Source organism: Vanellus vanellus, assembly GCF_965231255.1.
Source record: "Vanellus vanellus genome assembly, chromosome: 27".
Classification (NCBI taxonomy): Eukaryota; Metazoa; Chordata; class Aves; order Charadriiformes; family Charadriidae; genus Vanellus; species Vanellus vanellus.
In genome coordinates, this window is record NC_138932.1 from 666,278 (window position 1) to 684,759 (window position 18,482).

The 18,482-nt window shown below is 45.0% G+C and overlaps 1 protein-coding gene across 1 annotated transcript; it reads right to left on the reverse strand.

The window, feature by feature from the left end:
- Window positions 1-17,823: 17,823 nt before the first annotated feature.
- Window positions 17,824-18,219, reverse strand: LOC309682141 (scale keratin-like; the record flags this gene model as incomplete). Its single annotated transcript, XM_082496165.1, has 1 exon — window positions 17,824-18,219. One exon carries the CDS (start codon window positions 18,217-18,219, stop codon window positions 17,824-17,826), a length of 396 nt encoding a protein of 131 aa, XP_082352291.1.
- Window positions 18,220-18,482: the final 263 nt, after the last annotated feature.

Here is an 18,482-nt window from a genome sequence, read left to right on the forward strand (position 1 = left end):
CCTCAGCACCAGTTGCCATCGGGAGCTCGCTTGGCTATGGGGGATCTTCCGGCTACAGAGGCTCTTTTGATTATGGGGGATCACAGGAAAGCAGGTTCTCCTACCCCTACAGTTCTCAGAGGTTCAGTGGTTATCGCTTTAGAAGGTGTGAGCCCTGCCAGACCCAGAAGGAGTATACTTGTGCCAAGGATTCAGTGTCCTGTCAGGATACTGAATGCAAGATCCAAACTCAAGAGTAAGATGGGTTTTTGAGATGCTGACATAAAAAGGCCGATTCTTGCTAACACTTTACATTGTATTTGTGCTTGTACCTGCTTATGTACTTCTCTTTTCTTAGTTATAAGTGTGTTCTTCTATTCTTCTCATGCTCCAAATTTTCAAATGCATTAATACTCCTTCTACATTCAACCTAATAACATTATACAAGAAGCATAATGGAAAAGTTTGTATACTGTGATTTCTCCCACTTGACACTGCCTGATGTCAATGAAGAGTTGTGTTAATGGATGAAAACTGGACTGCATCATCAAACTTACAGCTATGAAAGAAGAAAAGAACACTGAGCTTGAAATGAAGCTTCCTGAAACAAGAAACCTCATTTGTAAAATACTCCAATTCCTCATTTTCTGGATAATCATGTTTTGCTCTTGTAAACTTTCCTCCTCTATCACCCATTAAAAAAAAATCACGCTGCATCATAATTTTAGCATTCTGGTTTTGCTTTCTGTCTGCTCCTATGAAATAACACAATTGAGGGAAACTCCTGTGCAGAGTGTTGGTGCTTCCATCCTAATTAAGCGCTGTAGTGAGAGGGGAGTGAAAACCTTAACTGATCACAGCAACCCAAATAGTCTTCTACTCTGCAATGAGTTTTCCCATGTTGTACACCTGCTTTAGACCTCATACTACACCAATTTGCATTGCTAGAAAACTACTGGAAACAGAAAACAACCTAGTGAATGGAAGGGAGACTTATCATTATTTTCATGCCCAGACACAGACGTGCAGGAAGCACGACGAGCGAGCGTAGGATACTTACTGGAAAGCAGCAGCAGCTGCCAGAGCACACAGAACAGGAAACATTCAGCTGTCCATAGGAAGATATAGATGCTGTATATCTTCATTGCACACTCAACCCTCCCCATTTACTTGTACTTAAAACACTATATGATAGTCTAGACCTGGACTTCTAGTGAGATACTGAGAAGACAGGACAGGGCTATGCAGTGCTCTGCTAAATAGTGTTGATCACAGTAGCAGCGAAGAACAGCTGAGGGGCTACTTGGCTAATTACTCTATTTACCTTGAAGTAATTTCTTATTGTTTCCAGCTGGTCTCTGAGCACAGCTGGATCACTGCTCCCTATTTATTGAGAACTCTATCTACTTTCCCTTATTGTGGTCTTCTGGTCACCTAAGTTGCTCTTTGAAATGTGACTTTGCTGACCTTCTTTAGACTCCAATTTCTGCTTCCCTGTTTCTTAGGATTCTACCAGGAGGCTCCTTTACTTCGCACAGTAATAAGAAGTTAAGCTAGCAGAAGATAGCTGCTTTTGGGCATTTATGATCCTAGCTGAGGCAGTTTTATGATCTCAGAAAGCTGGACATGAAAGAACAGAGTAGGGGGGCAGATTCAAGTTTCCTGTATCTCAGACTGGGGTTTCATCACTAGTTAATTTTATCTCTCTGAATGTCTCTGGGACGTTCCCTCTGCTGCTGTGCACTGTCTAATATTCTCTCTTTACTTCTCTATGTTACACAGAACCATAGCATAATCTAATATTCTCTCTTTTTTTTTTTTTTTTTTTTTATGGTGTATGGAATTACAATAGTTCTGGTAAAAACCCACGGAAAGGAAGGATAAATAGGGATGAGCTATTAAAATGTTTTTGGAGTGGCTATTTAGTACTTCACACTGGTCTTGAAAATTTTATCTAAGGGTTGGGCAGTTCTCACACTTGGTTCCTTGTAAAGATTAAATCAAGCTCTGCATGTTGTAAGCAGAGTTTCCAGATGAATGAATCCATAGACATTATATAAACATGGTATGTAAGAGCATAACACTCATCTACAGATCTCGAAGATAAAGGGATGGTTTGATTCAATTGGTTTGCAGGGTGACGTTACCCCAAAACAGAGAAGAAAGCAATCATGTTATTGCATGCAATCATAAGTGTTTATTGGGAGAAAAAGGTGTACATTTTAAGCAAATCAAAGAAAAAGTACAAGGTGGACCTCAGTATTTTAAAAAAGAGCCAGGTAATAGTCTGCATCAAACTGATTTACTTTCAGCACGTTATTCTTCTTTCTTGGTTCAAGTTTCAAATGGTCTGGACAAATCAGAGTGCAAGGTGATATCTATGGATCTTTCTTATGAGACATATGGGTATCAAAATAAAAAACTACCAAAGAAGTGCATCGTCCCAAGCAATTAACATACATGGACCAGTTTTTGATGATGGCAGTGCTTTAGTGCTCCAACAGTGAGACACAGGTTTTGCATAATCAGTAATTTGGTTTCTTAGAATGAAAAGACATGTGAGAAAACTGACATTAAAAGCAAATACAGCTTAAGAAGGACAAACAGAAGAGCAGCTGAACTCCCATGGGTGCTGAGCAACACCCAAAGGTTCCGCTGCTTCAGAAAGCTGTGCTCCTTAGCTCGGTTGCCCGTCCAGGTCTTGCTGTCAGCTCCCCCATTGTTTCTCCTGCCGTCCACACCTTCTGCCATGCTTAGCATGGACCACAGCCCCCGTAGCGCTGGCTCCAGAGGTTGCTGGAGGACGAGGAGGAGGAGGACAAGGAGCCCCCATAGACAAGGGAGCCCTGCAGGCCCCTGGGGCGGCCCGGCCCCAGAGGGACTGAGGTGCCCACGATGCTCTCCTGAGGGCAGGAGCTGAGGATGGGGCCTGGGAAGGTGATGACCACGGGCGGGGGGTAGACCACGGCCCGGGAGTCCCCGCAGGAGGTGACACAGGGCTGGCTCCAGGCGTTGGCGATGGGCTGCGGGCAGGCCACCTCGCAGGGTGGGAAGCAGCGGGAGCTGAGCTGCTGGCTGGAGAAGGACATCCTGTGGGCAGCGAGGAGAACCTGCAATATGCCAAGGAGCCCAGGTCAACCCACGCTCGCGAGCCACCACGCAGACCACCCAGCACTGCTTGCCCACAGCAGGGAGGGCTCGGGATGTGCCCTGGGGAGCTGTTCTCCTGAGCCCCGGGTGCTTCTTCTCTCTCTTGCTCTTCCCTCTTCCCTGCCCTCCTTCCTCCCTCCTGGGCAGCTCCTCTGCTCTCTCCCAGGCTCTTGCTCCCTGAGTGCTGCTCAAACCAGCAGAGAAGCTGCTCCCAGGTCCACCAGTCAGTTCACCCCGAGCTCGAGAGTAAGAGCGCCCAGACTGAGCCCCATCAAGGCTGTACCCCTCTGCCCTGCTGTGGCAGCAGCAGTGCGGCTCGGACAAATTAGCAGCTGCCCGGTTTGCCGGTGAGAATATCAAGGCAAAAAGTTCTTCATGCAAATCTGGGTACTCACAGTGCTGCAGTTCAGACTGCATGTGCAGGAGTTGGCTAAATATAACACACACCTAAAGATAAAAATGATAGTGAAGGGATCAGACTTACTCGGATCGACAAAGAGGAGAAGCGAGGACTTGTGATCTGAGGGCTTCTGAGACAGAAGCCCTTATATACCGTCTCCCGGATCGCCTGGAGGGGTTGAGACATCCTTTGTGTTTCAGGGTTATTTTGTTACAAAACACAACAACGCAAGTCACTCCCCAAGCTTCTATGACTGTTTTATTCATCTTTGGACAATTATCAATTATCAGTTTCTTCCAACACCCTCCTATTTCTTCCTTAAACTTTTTGAAGCAGTTTCACTTCCTGCAACATTTTGCTGATTTTGCCAGTGTGAGAAAAATGTTGGAAAACTACCTGATTTACGCAATTGCTCCACATAACCGGTATTCTTCAAGCACTCCTCAGTATCACAAGCGGTGCGATGCACTGTGGGCTGATTTTCTTCTCTAAATCCCTGCTGATACTGAGCTGAAGCACTGTAGGGCTTATAGTTGGAATAAAGATGGGAGATTTACTCCATCTGCCTTGTTCCTCATTCCCACTAGACACTGCAGGTCTGATACAGTACACTAAAGCATAGAGGTGATTTTTTTTGGGGGGAGACAGGGGAATTCTTGCACATCATCTATATTTCCTTTTGCCTCTGAACAGAAAACACACAAATACACATTCATTTCCGTGTCCCTCAGCCCTGGTTTAAGCAGCACATCCTTCTGGTTGCGGCGATATTATGACTTTGTGTCTGATGTGAGGAAAATCCTTCAATAAATATCAAAATAGTGAGTGTTTGGGGGTTTGTTTGGTTTTTTGTTATTTTTTTTTTCATTTGAATGTGAATATAATAGAGGAAGGCAATCCTTTAAAGCCACACAGGGGAGTGGGATGCTTTATGGGGTGTTACGGGACACCTGAGGAGGGGGTCTAGCCCCGTGGGCTTCCTTTTGTCCCCAAGGAGAGACCCTGCTGCAAGAGCAGCACACTCTGGGGCCATACTTGGAAGCTGAGGGAGCTGAGCCTAAAATCCTGACTCCTATGGGAGATGGCTGCAAAGCCGCGCCTCGCTTGGGTGCTTGCAGCATCCTCGGTGATTCAGTGTCCCAACACCGATCCACACCAGGACAGGAAAGGAATTAGAAGTCTTGCATATTCCTTGATATTTCCAGAGAAATGTTAATAGTGGTCCCCAAGGAGGTGACAATATATCCGGAGTTAAAACTTTGTGACTGACACAGGGTATGAAAACAACTGTGGAAACAGAAGCTTTAGTATCTGGAAGAAAAAAATAATAAACAGCCATACTGCAAACCTGGGGAAGTCAGATGAGTGATTTCTAAGAAGGAAGAACCTGGGAGACAGTGAGGAGAACCTGGGCTGAGTAATACTGGCTAACAGTGAGGAAACTATTTGCATGAATGAGGAGTTGAGGAGTGATGTGTAATCTGTGTGTTCGGGAGCTAATTGAGATCTTGTTCCCGACATGTCATAGGCCAGCGGGCAGCCCAAGAAACGGTATAAAAAGGGCTCACAGCACAGCCAGCCTCAGACAGCTGCTCTTTGTGTCTCCTCTTTGGTGTCTTGAGTAAGTTTGACCCCACTTAATCTTTCTGACTTAAGGCATCGCGCTTGAGTAGGTTTAACTGAATCTTTCAGAAATACTCTGCTTGTCTTGCTTATGCCTCTTTTTCCTTTAAAGCACCCCCCTATTGCAGGCTTTGGTGGATGTAGGGGGTTTTGCTGCAAAACCTGGGGACGGCTGATCTCCAGCTTGTTTGCCACAGGTCACTTTGGGGGGTGGCCAGCTTGGGCAGCACTCAAAGAGCAAGAGCCTGGGAGAGAGCAGAGGAGCTGCCCAGGAGGGAGGAAGGAGGGCAGGGAAGAGGAAAGAGCAAGAGAGAGAAGAAGCACCCGGGGCTCAGGAGAACAGCTCCCCAGGGCACATCCCGAGCCCTCCCTGCTGTGGGCAAGCAGTGCTGGGTGGTCTGCGTGGTGGCTCGCGAGCGTGGGTTGACCTGGGCTCCTTGGCATATTGCAGGTTCTCCTCGCTGCCCACAGGATGTCCTTCTCCAGCCAGCAGCTCAGCTCCCGCTGCTTCCCACCCTGCGAGGTGGCCTGCCCGCAGCCCATCGCCAACGCCTGGAGCCAGCCCTGTGTCACCTCCTGCGGGGACTCCCGGGCCGTGGTCTACCCCCCGCCCGTGGTCATCACCTTCCCAGGCCCCATCCTCAGCTCCTGCCCTCAGGAGAGCATCGTGGGCACCTCAGTCCCTCTGGGGCCGGGCCGCCCCAGGGGCCTGCAGGGCTCCCTTGTCTATGGGGGCTCCTTGTCCTCCTCCTCCTCGTCCTCCAGCAACCTCTGGAGCCAGCGCTACGGGGGCTGTGGTCCATGCTAAGCATGGCAGAAGGTGTGGACAGCAGGAGAAACAATGGGGGAGCTGACAGCAAGACCTGGACGGGCAACCAAGCTGAGGAGCTCTCCAAAGATTTGGGCACCCACAACTTCCAACTAATCCATTAGGACCTATGGGTGTTGCTCAGCACCCATGGGAGCTGCTCTTCTGTTTGTCCTTCTTATGCTTTTTTTTGCTTGTGATGTTGTTGCTGTAAACCTGTACCAGTTTCTCAAAATGTGCTTTTTCCATTCCAACAGTATAGGTGAGAAATTGGTTCATTTTGTGCTTTAGCCTCTCTGTGAACACGTGTACTGGTTTTCTGTTTTTCACACTCAACCTAGAAGATGTAATGAAATTTATCTCAGGGAAATTGCTTTGCTCTCCTATGCGTTAGGATTTCATGCTCAACAAAGCCTTCCTGCATGCTGCAAAGTAGAATGTGGTTGGCAAAATTAGATTTGCCATAGGGGAAAAAAGTACCTTGTGTGAAACATTATTTCCTTGTTGACAAATTTCTTGTAATAGGGTCTGAGAAACTGGAAACATTCCTTTAATTGTTTTTTGCTTTGTTATTAGCATAAATGCCATTTCATGCTCTTAATAAAAATCATGCTGCATCCTAATATTAGCATTCTCTTTTTGTTTGATTCCAACATTTCTTCACACCTCTCTCCCTTACATCCTTTTATTAGGTGATGATTATAAATGCACTAACGTACATAGGGCCAGGTTATATCCTGTGCAATGCATAATTCCTCCTTCCCTACATATAGAACCAGAATCAGCATCTTACACAGTTAGTGCCATCATAAAAATGCCTTCGCTCTGGGAAGTATAGGTGCTTCAGGACTCAGTCAAAGCATTTGTATGCAGAGTGTTGTTATTAGGGTTAGAATATGCCAATATTTAGCATAGATATATTTTTATATTCAACTAAATATATCCAGCTTACTTTTGCCCTCACTTTATATCCATGTTGTCACTGTGCACAAGGAGCTGGCTGAACCTTGCACACTGTGCTTTTAAGAAAATACCAAAATCGTAGAATCATAGAATGGTTTAGGTTGGAAGGGACCTCAAAGATCATCGAGTTCCAAACCCCCTGCCTTAGGCAGGGACACCTCCCACCAGCCCAGGTTGCTCAAAGCTCCATCCAGCCTGCCCTTAAACACCTCCAGAGATGGAACTGCCACAACTTCTCTGGGCAACCAGTTCCAATACCTTACCACCCTCACAGTGAAAAATTTCTTCCTAATATCAAATCTAAATCTTCCATCTTCCAGTTTGAAGCCATTCCCCCTCGTCCTATCACTCCATGCCCTTGTAAAAAGTCCTTCCCCAGCTCTCCTGTAGGCCCCCTTTAGGTACTGGAATGTCTTTGGGACATCATGTCTTTGGGACACGGGGGAATATAGCCTAGAAGTACTTTTATAGCAGACTGCATCAAGACAGCATCCTGTGCCTGATTAGGCTGTTAGGGTTGTATTCTACTCATATCAGCCAAAAGAGTCTGTTGTTACATAGCAACATCACCAGAATTATACAAGCAGCTCTGATATTTAAGGAAGATTTTTTAAAAGGCAAAGCCTCTAAGAAAAGAACTGCTGGAAACCGGAGAACCTCTCTGCTCCCAAACAGGCTGGGGAGAGCTTAGTGTCATCTCAGAAAAAAACAACCCCCACCCCCAAAGACTCTTTCATCTTGGCAGCAATGCTATCTCAGGAGGTCCCAGATATGCAAGAATAATTCTGATCTGGAAATGGCACCACAGTTCTCATACAAGTTGAGGGTATGCCAACACTCAGAGCTCAGAGACATGAATTCACCTCGTCTGGAGATGTCTGCGATTTAGTCAGCTTGAGTCACACTCTCAGTGAAGCCACAAGAGCGCAGTGCTGAGTCTTGCGCTATTCTGGTGTATACATTTTATGGTCCCAGCTAGGTTTTGTGGCCATTCCAGCAACAGTGTCTAATGTGTCAACATCAACAGCAGTCACACTTTTTGTCTTGAAGCATAGTCATACCAAGGTGTAACTATTATTTCTTAAGAACTTAGAAATACTGTTCTTCAAACAGAAAGTGCTACTCAACCCCTCCTTCTTGGCAGTTACTCCTTTTTCATTGCATTCTCCCTTTCTCAGATGGCTTATCCACCCGTGTGGTGTTATTTGGCTCCTCCTAGGGTGTAGTAGATATGCCAGTGCAACCTGGGTGTGCTGTGTGACCAGATGAGACAAATTCCACCCACACTGTATGAGATGCACTGTTGGATGGATGACTCCAAAGCTGTCCACCATTGGCTTGCAAGAATTGTGCAGAAATACCTTGGCATCCTGAGCAGAGTTTGGATTTCAACTACCAATGGAAATGGAGGTTGTCCCTTTGCTATTCTTGATTGTCACGTTCATCCAGGCTAGTCAGGAAGAGTTTTTAGTCACGTTTGTAAAGAAATAACCCAAAATCAATTCATGGAGGTTTTTGTAGATATATTTGAATGTCTTTTTTGGGTTTTTTTTATGGTGTTAGAATAAAATTATGTGCTTGATGCAGATAAAAATATTTTGTGCTAATTTAGTAAATCGGTTTGATGATTGTTCATGTACAATGGATCCATATGTGCCAGAGCAGTTCTGTGATTTGTCATACAAGGAATCTGTGCAAAGGTAGTCCATATGTCACACTAATTGTGCTTGTCGTAAAGCCATTTGTCTCAGAATATTTTACTATACCATATTTAGGGTAAATTTAGATTGGATATCAGGAAAAAAGAATTCACTATGAGGGTGGTGAGACACTGGAACAGGTTGCCTCGAGAAGCTGTGGCTGCCCCATCCCTGGAGGTGTTCAAGGCCGGGTTGGACAGGGCTTGGAGTAACCTGGTCTGGTGGGAGGTGTTCCTCCCCTCTCCCCCGGGGCAGAGGGGTGGAATGAGATGGTCTTTAAGGTCCGTTCCAACCCAAACCATTCCATGATTCTATGATTTGTACTGGTAATAATAGCTGTGAATATTTTAAGTTGGTAAAGCACATGAAACTCCCATTATAAGGGAAAAAAACATCTGGATGCCACTTTGTGGGTCTGTAAAATTATAGAAGCAAAGCATGGGGCTGTAACCCTGAACATCATGAGTCAAAAGAAGCAGTTTGGGGTGTCATCAATATTGATAGAAGTATGTAGCTCCCTTTGCCCTATCAGGAGGGCAGGATGGTTAGAAAAGGGATGCATCTCCAAGCATTATGTGATTCATCTGTAGGTATCTGTAGGTATACGTCATCACTGTCATCACCTGCTTCCAGACAAAGTGAAACCAGGTGTGGTTCGGGCAGGAAGAGCAGACCTGGTGGGTTGTTTCCCCACAACATCTTCTTTCCTTTGTTTCTATTCCTGTTTCGAGTTTATGTGAATTGTCTACCATGAAATATCAGCAGCTTTAAAGGGCGTCTCCGCAAGCATTGCTGGGAAACATCACTGAGGGAAATCCCAAGGCGGCCCCAGAAAAGAGGCTTCCTCAACCTTCCTGCATGGGTCACCTTTACAACATTATGCTGCAGTGTTTGTGACAGTTACCAAATGCTGATGGAAAAACTGGAATAAAATAAACATTTTGGAATAGAAATCTCAAGTTTACTCAAAACCAGGCATTCAACCTTAAATTCCTTAGAAGGGGGTGGATTTTAGAGGGGAAGAACTCACCTTCTTGAGGTCAAAAAAGTGTTTGTAAATTAGGTCAATTTGGATACACAAAACGAATATACTCCATTGAAAAAAGTTTGATCAGTAAGTAACTGAATATCTGAAGAGAGGGTACTGGATCTGAGGAATAAATCTGCTGAACTAAGCAGCCAATCTTCTGCATCAGCTGAAACTACACATTAAGATTCCAGCCCAAGGTTTCCCTAGGGTGATGCATGGCTGCACTCCCTGACCTGTTTCATCCCAACACATGAATCGTTCATCACTCAGGAGCCCTGAAGTCTTCAGCAATGATCCCATGGCATCCCTGACAATGAAAGATAGGTGGGAATTTCCCATTATCTGAGGCTCCTGTCCCCCCAAGCCAGGGGTGGGTAACAGCAGCTCCCTGCTTATAGGATACTCCACCTGTACTTTTAAAGTTTGAAGTGGAACACGCGTTTTGTGTTTGTTTCTTGGCCCCAAACGCTTCCCATTTCCTAACCTGTAACTCAGTAGGAAGGTGACTGTGGAGTCTAATGTACCTCATATCAGAGTCATAGGAATTAATGTGTGTGGGTATGATGGGATAAATTGCACAAGGTCCCCTTAGTGCAGCATGACTTGGAAAAGTGGGGCAGTATCTCAGGTATGTCAGCATATTGTGTTTATGGATAAACTTGTGAGCAATCTTTGCTCCATGAAGCAATCGGAGAAATAGGAAAAAACAATAAAAGAAAAAAAATTACTCTGCCAGTGTAATGACAAGAACGCAATAGTAATCACCGTGGCTGAGCAAAATAATTGCATTATCTGGGGCAGTTGCAGGTGGAGTGAATTTTTGTTTGATAATGCATTAGAACATCATACATGAGGAATGTTTCATACCCTCCTGATTGCCTAAGAAAAGACATAAAAGCGGTCACGGTTCTGGGCTGCTCTAACCATTTCTCCTGACTCGCTCTTCACTGTGAGAGGGTAAGTTTTAGCCTGATGCTATTGCTATTCATACGTTGTTGTAACAAGGCAATATTTTAACTGAAACAAAACTGTCATTCTTAGAAATATGTGAAAATTTTGAAGCTTTCTTTCAGAAAGAGCAGTTTCCTACTTATTCAGTGGCAGGCTGTGAAAGGGCAGGAAAAGGCTTTTCAGAGCAGCTGAAAGTTTGGGCTATGCAAACTTGTTTATAGTGAGATTTAGTGAATTCCTATTTCCTCCAGCCTGACTGTCCTGCTTTAAGAATCTGCCTTTACGAATCTGCCTTTAGATGCATTGACTTGTAATGGTGTCTACCAAGAAAAGTTAACACTGACTCTCGGACTAAACTAGGAAGCCACCATTAGCGATAATATTTTGTCCTGTTCTTTGCAGTTATTTCTGAATTAATTTGAAGCCTGTCATGCATTATATCATGTACTTGTTATGGTCAGGACTTTGTTCCTTTCAAGGTCAGGTTGGACAGGGCTTTGAGCAACCTGGGCTGGTGGGGAATGTCCCTGACCAGGGCAGGGGGGTTGGAACGAGATGATCTTCAAGATCCCTTCCAACCTAAACCATTCTATGATTCTAATTACAATATTTATGACTGACTTTTATTCCCAGCCTTTTATTTTATGAGGTTTACTAAGGCAGGACAGAGATCAAGAGGAGCTGCAAACTGATTTTATGAGTGATCAAGTGATCTTACGATTAAAGAAAAAGACTCCGTAAAATTATGAGCAGTTCCTACTTCTGCCAGTCATCTGTCACCTCAGCCATCTTTAGGAGGTCCACATTCACAGGAGTCCTAGTTACACTGGAAACCTCACTGGCACCGCATTCCCACCCGAACGTGGGGTGTTCTACCAAGCAAACTCCCTTTATGAGCTCTTCAGGGATGTGGCTGCTGCTCATTTTATCTTCATACAGAACACACCGGGGAGCCCTGGTGCCAGCTGTAGCAGCTGAAAGATTGGGGAATAAAGCTGTCATTAACAAGCAAGCTTGCCTGACTTTTAACTCCGTCTCTCCTGTTACCTCACCAAATGGCTCTGGGCAATGCATCCACTTCTAACCCTTAGTTATCTCTTCCTTGAAGCTGGAACAACAATGAATTGCCTCATACAGTTGTAGTGATTACAGGTGGTGCAGAGCCAGCGCAGGATGTTACTGTACAAGTGCTAGCTGGTGTTTCCCTTCTTTTCTGCAGTTGTTTATAAAAGAAAAGGCCAGGTGTCCCAGTAAGTCAGATTCAAAAGGGAATGGTGGAAAGGAGAAATGGTAAAGGAGAGGGGGACAGCTCGAGTTCAAATACACCATTTCTTTGATTGTTAATGATGCTTTTATGTATCAAATTTGCTGCATAATTAGGAGACAAAAGAAATGGAGATTGTTCTGGTGGAGAGGAGGAGGCATGAGAAGATGAGAAAAGGGACATGGCTGCTGAGACAGAACTGAAATCTTCAGCCTCCTTCTGTCTTCTCGCTATCTTTCATTCTTTTCCAAGCACAATCTCCATTATATTGGTCTCTGAGCTTTCAGCCTTCTGTTGTCTCCGTGTTGTGTGTTTCAGATTTATCTCCGCTTCCAGATGTCTTCCTACAGACAGATGATCAGCTCCCGCTGCCTTGCGCCCTGCGAAGTCACCTGCCCGCAGCCCATCGCAAATGCCTGGAGCCAACCCTGTGTTACGTCCTGTAGCGATTCGAGAGCTGTGATCTACCCACCACCCGTGGTCATGACCTTCCCAGGACCCATTCTCCGCTCCTGCCCTCAGGAGAGCATCGTGGGCAGCTCAGCACCATCCAGCATTGGGAGCTTTGTTGGATCCATGAGCTCTCTGGGTCCCAGTGGCTCCTATGGCTCTAGGAGCTTGAACAATTATGGGATGGCATATTCTTCCTATGGATCCAGTGGTTATGGGTTTGGGAGCTGCAGACCATGTTAAATAAGCAGTGAATAAGGAGCAAGGAGCAATCACCCAACACGGAGGAAGATGTGCCTCCACAACCCTGTTACTGCCACTCCTTTCCTGGAGCATGAACCGTGCATCTCTGAAAATCATACTTATGTGTAATCCTCAAGCTAACAGTTTAATTTAGTTTTCTGACTATTCTTTCCAGTGGTTCCTGATAATAATGGCCTCAAATTAGTTCTATCAATGATCTTGGGCTGGTTGAAAGTGGGACGAGATTGTGAAAAATGTATGTGGAATGCGTAGCCCTGGAGCAATTCGTTGCTCGAAGCCTCTAATGAGATCCTGGCAATATTTTCCCTGTGTTTTATTTTCTCAATAAGATCTTTTACTTCTTACTTTCTCATTAAATTATTATGCATCAAAATTCTGAACTTTCTTGTCTTTTTTTGTCCACCATATTTTGTTTATATACCATTCTTGGTGAGCATCAATCTCTGTAGTGAAACATGAAAGAGCGTGTTTTCTTTCAATACCTGGAGTTGGAAGGTGACCAGGTCTTTTAAGCAGGAGCAGACATAATGACTGCCTTCTGCACAAAAGTAATTTCATGCTGGATAAACATGTTTTGTAACCCTTACAATGAAGTTTGAAATTTCCTCCAGGACAGGTGTGGTTACAGTGTGTATTTGGTACATGCCAGCAAAGAAAGTTAAACAGACAAGTAACTTTGAAGATCTTCCCTGTGTCTCACTACTTGCCCGAGGCTCCAATTTAATTATGTCCCTATACACTGGGCTTGTGATAGTTTTCATTGTTTAAAAATAGCATGTAACGCTCTGTGGGTAGAACTTTCCTTTGAATAGCCAACAGAATTTTTTAACTGAACGGCAAATCTTTGCTGGAATTCTGTGAGTTTTTTGAACTTTCCCATTGATACCTCTAAATTCTTGGCAGCCCCAGTTAAAAATAAAGAATAATTCCTAAGACTTCCCTGCAGAGCAACACGTATCATTCAGGCCAAATAATATTTTCCATATCAGAAATTTTACGCCTAAATTTTGGACTACTCAGATGACTGTGGACACTGGGCACATTCAGCACTTCTCTTTGTTCAACAGTGAGGTGGTTCCAGGCTGCCCAGTAAGTTGCAATTTCCATACAATTAGCACAGCTATTATGAGGCATTCACCCTGTCCTATGCTTGCAATGCCAACCAGGACTCTGATGGACAAGTCGTCAGACACGGCTCAGCACTTCTCCTCTTCCCTGTGTGAAGCTTCTGGCCCTGGGAATACCAGCAATGCGCTGACAAACTTCACAGTGCTGGAGCAGGCTTATTCCAGGCAAATCCCTGTCTCACCCTGCAGAAATTTGTTTGGACAGGATCAAGTATGTGATAATAACTTCAAAGGGTTGGGAGGTGTGACTTCACTTGTAAAACTAGCTGAAAAGAGATGAGGCTACAATGAGGTAGCCAGGCAACACCTCTTGCTTGTTAGGATGTGTCTGAAGGTTTTGCCTTGTTTTTATGCTCCCTCTTTCTCCAACACGTTGTGTCATTATTCGTGGAGTCACTGGAATGCCGTCAAAAAAGCAGTATTTATTTGGGCAGGTGTGCAGAGCACTAAAGCAACCAGACCGGATATTTTCAAGACACATCACTATGGTGTTGATCACTATAGAGGTCCCCTTTTCAAGATTTTTGTTTTCATCCCACAGAGAACAGCAGAATTACATCGATCCTTTTCTCAGCCCGTCTTGCTGCACCCCTGCACTGGGCTTGCAATAGTAGCAAGTTTGTCCGACCCTTCCACGGGTGCGCTCGGACATCTTTCGGTGTGGATGTTGTCAGCAGACCTGGATGACACTGCTCTGCCCACGGACTTGTTATCCTACAGAAAAGGCACACGTGGGAGCTAGAAGTTAGAGGCCAGACTATAAATAGATCCCTGTAGTGTGTATTAATTGATCGATGGACTCTGCTGACTTTGAATGGTGCTTGAAGACATAGCGCTCTGCAACACTGCTATTTGGTAAAGTGACCTGCAGAGACTGTCCCTTGGAGAGAAGGAACTACAAAATTTGCATTGCTGATTCTCATCTGCCAGCCTGAATTTGTATGTTGTGACCATAGACCAGAGCAAATACCAAAGGACATTTCTTTAATTGCCTTCCATTGTTCTGTACTGCTCCTGACCATCAGCGATGAGCCACCTCCCAAATGCCCAGAAGGCTGAGCTTAGCTTACACTCTCATGTAAGTGTAATCACAGATGAACACAGTAGAAGAGAAGAGAACCAATTTCACTGTCAGATCCAGTGCATCTCAGGTCACACCACATGGAGGTATGAGATGGAAAACCAGCTGCTGTTTATCATGATCACAGAATCACAGAATGGTCAGGGTTGGAAGGAACCTTTAGAGATCATATAGTCCAACCCCCCTGCCAAGGCAGGTTCACCTAGAGCAGGTTGGACAGGATCGCATCCAGGTGGGTTTTTAATGTCTCCGGAGAAGGAGACTCCAGAAGCAGTGCTGAGATTCCTATGATTTGTTGGCCACTGCAACACAGAGATCATGTAGAATCACAGCATGGTGTGGGTTGGAAGGGACCTTTAAAGGTCTTCTTATTCACCCCCCCCTGCATCTAGCAGGGATATCTTCAACTAGATGAGGTCTAACAGTGATGTCTCCTGCAGTTCTTGGTCAGCCATGGGAAGTCCAGGCTGTTGACAGCACCCACAGCTCAGACTCCTATTTCTCCTGTCAGGGAAGCAGGTAATTATCAAGATCAGGAAGCAACGATAAATGAAATCACACTGTCTCATGTTGAACTATAGAAATCACTACGTTCTCCTTTCTCTTGTCTCAGTGTGCTCTGAGCATGTGTTTATATCCCAGTACAAGGTAACACTATTGGTAAATGAGATGCAATCAGAAGCTGATTCATAAAGATGTTGTAAACACAACCTGAAGTATATGTCCTCCCCACGCACTAAATTACCGTTCAAGACAGACATCTGTGGGAGTTAAGCCTTTCATGGTGGATTTAAATAGGTGGATTCACAAAATATTTAGTCACTACTAGAGCCTAATGGTTTTTTATATGGTTCAGACTCACACCACTGGTAAATAGCCTGCAGGCGCAGTGGCTCAACATAACAGAACCAGAAATACGCCCTGCTGGGAGCCAGCTTCCTTCCAGGGCTTGATTCTGGGGGAATTAGCAAAGCGACTACTTGCAGGCTACCTTTTATCAGTTTTGCAACTGGAGGATCCGAACTTGAAAGTTTCAGATGTTTTAAATAAAATGCTCTATCAGAGAAACTTAAAGAAAAGAATCCTTTTTTAGCTCATTCTCCCCTTTTACTTAGAAAACAAATTATAATAAGCCATGTCATGAATCCTTTGGTCACTGTTTTTCAGAAGTGCTCAAGGCCAGGTTGGATGAGGCTTTGAGCAACCTGTTCTAGTGAAAGATGTCCCTGCCTGTGGCAGGGTTGTTGAAACTAGCTGATCTTTAAAATTTCTTTCCAACCCAAACCTTTCCATGATTCTATGATCAGTTAAATTTGCTATGTCCTGCATACTACTGGTCATGCCATGTACAGTCTTTCAGCTAAAATAATCAAAAGTCCACACAACATGTTGGTTTGACTGATTATCCCACTTTCAGAGTTCCATCTGAAAAAAAAAAAAAAAGGATATTTTCAATTTTAAACACCATCATTATTGACTCACACATAGCAGTCACAGTACTGACCCAGATTATGGGCAAATTTGAGTATTAACATGGAAGTTACCATTACTGGAATTCTCCCAATCCCAATATATGTCAGTGTAGCTGACACCAGAGCAACGAGACAGACAAAATTATTCCACAGTGTGCTCCTTATCTGCTGTTATTTTCCTCTTTTCCTAAAGGAGGTGAGAGTAACAGTGAAAAGCAAACCTGAAGCTAACCAGTGGAATAGAAAACTGGAAACAGAGACCGTATGTCTATTGTTAGATGGGGATATTGGAGAGAGGAATTCAGTTCTGGGCTTTGCCAAGCGATTCCTTTTTGACCTGGGGAAAATACTTACTAATGTTTTTATCCGTATGGAAAACACAGCCTTTAATCTCTGTATAAAAGATGCCTTTCTGTAAAGAAAAGGGAAAGAGCAATGATGCTCATGCTTTGCTTGTCTTGTCTATTTACTCTGAAAGCACTTGAGTGTAGGGATTGGGTTTATTCTTTGTTTGCGCAGCACTGAACGTGCCTCATTTGCAATTTGAACTGGTTATATTACCAGAAGCTTGGAAGCGCTGAGTCTTTGCTGCTCCTGAAACTTACTGGACTACAGTTATTTCTTAGAGGGAACAGGGATTATTCCTCTTCCTTACTGGGGTGGAGAGGCTGATGATGGCAAGGAGGAGTAAGAGCAATGTATTAGCTGCTAGGGATGTCTGGAGTTTAAGCACCGCTGAGCAATGTCAGCGCTGTAGATTGAGAGTTGTATCTGTGAATTTATAGGTGCAAATTTATATTTGGAAAGTACTCTGCTGGGCACCACCTCTGTGGCATTTGTGGTCATGCTGAGCTCACCATGGAAACCCACAAGTCTTTGTTTGGATGCTCATGGAACGGCCCCACTGAAATCATGTTTAAATAACAGGAGTTATACTATGTTATTTTAGACTTTTCATATCTTCAAAGAGTGGAAAGCTGCTACTCAGGAGTGTCATTATGGAAACATTCGTGACACTGTAAATTCAGTCTGTGCTAAATGGCCTGCAGAACTGCTTAGCTACCAGCTTGGTCCTGCCCGTGAGAAGATATCACCCAGGACAGGCTGTGGATGAAGGGAAGAAGGGAAACCAGAAGGCTGCTGTGTGATGCAACAAAACTTTAATGAGCAAGAAATGTCAATGTTTGCAAAGCGAGATGTCACAGAGTATGAAAAATCTGTTTCCAGGCCATTTTAGAGAATGTTCAATAAATGTCCTGCTCAGAGGTATTGCTGTCCTCAGCTGGCTTTCTTCTATCTGCTGTGCGACTGCTGATGAAGATGCTTGTCATTATGAGTGATGTCTATATGGAACAGGCTGTCCCATGATAGTTCAAAAAGAAATGGGAAAGCTGGAACAGGCAACAACAGAAACTGAAGGGTAAACAAAAAGTAGAAGAAAGGTCAGAAATGCTAAGTGGCAGTAGCTCCACTGCAGGGCTGCAGGAATGCTGAGCCCCCATCCTCATTGCTCTGCATTTGGGTCTTCATGTGTGGCTCTTCCAAGACCTCTCTGCTGCCTTTAGCAGGGTCCACAGCTGCTGCGGAGGAACTGGCTATACCGGTGGGAGGAGTACGGGCTGCAGTACCCGCTGCCAAGCGTGGAGAGGGCTGAACTTCCATATCCATACTGGGCCCCATATCCTAGAGAGCCCCTGGAACCGTAGAGGCTCCTGGCGCCATAAAGGCCCCCCAGCCCCAGGGAGCCCCCAAAGGCGGGTGCTCCGGACGAGCCCACCACGGCTTGCTGGGGGAAGGAGCTGAGGATGGGGCCGGGGAAGGTGACCACCACGGGGGGCGGCTGGATGAGGGCTGTGGAGTCGGGGCACTGGCGGACACAAGGCTCGTTACAGCTGTTAGCGATGGGCTGTGGGCAGGCGACGCTGCTGGTGGTGGGGCACAGGTCGTAGCAAGACATTTCTTTGCAGGGATGAAGGCGATCCTGAAACACAGAGCACAGAGCTGCTTAAAATCAAAGCCCAAGTTCTACCGGAACAATAGGTCACAGTTTGGTGCTGGGTTGTTGGGGAACAGGCAAAATGGTCACCAGATGCATAAGCAAAATTGATGATGCTGTTCACAAACTTTCCTGTCAATCAGCATTGCCGTGATCTTCCCATTCCAGTAATCCCTGCGTGTGTCACATCTGCCAAACCTTCTGAAATTGCTGCTGCTTTTTTT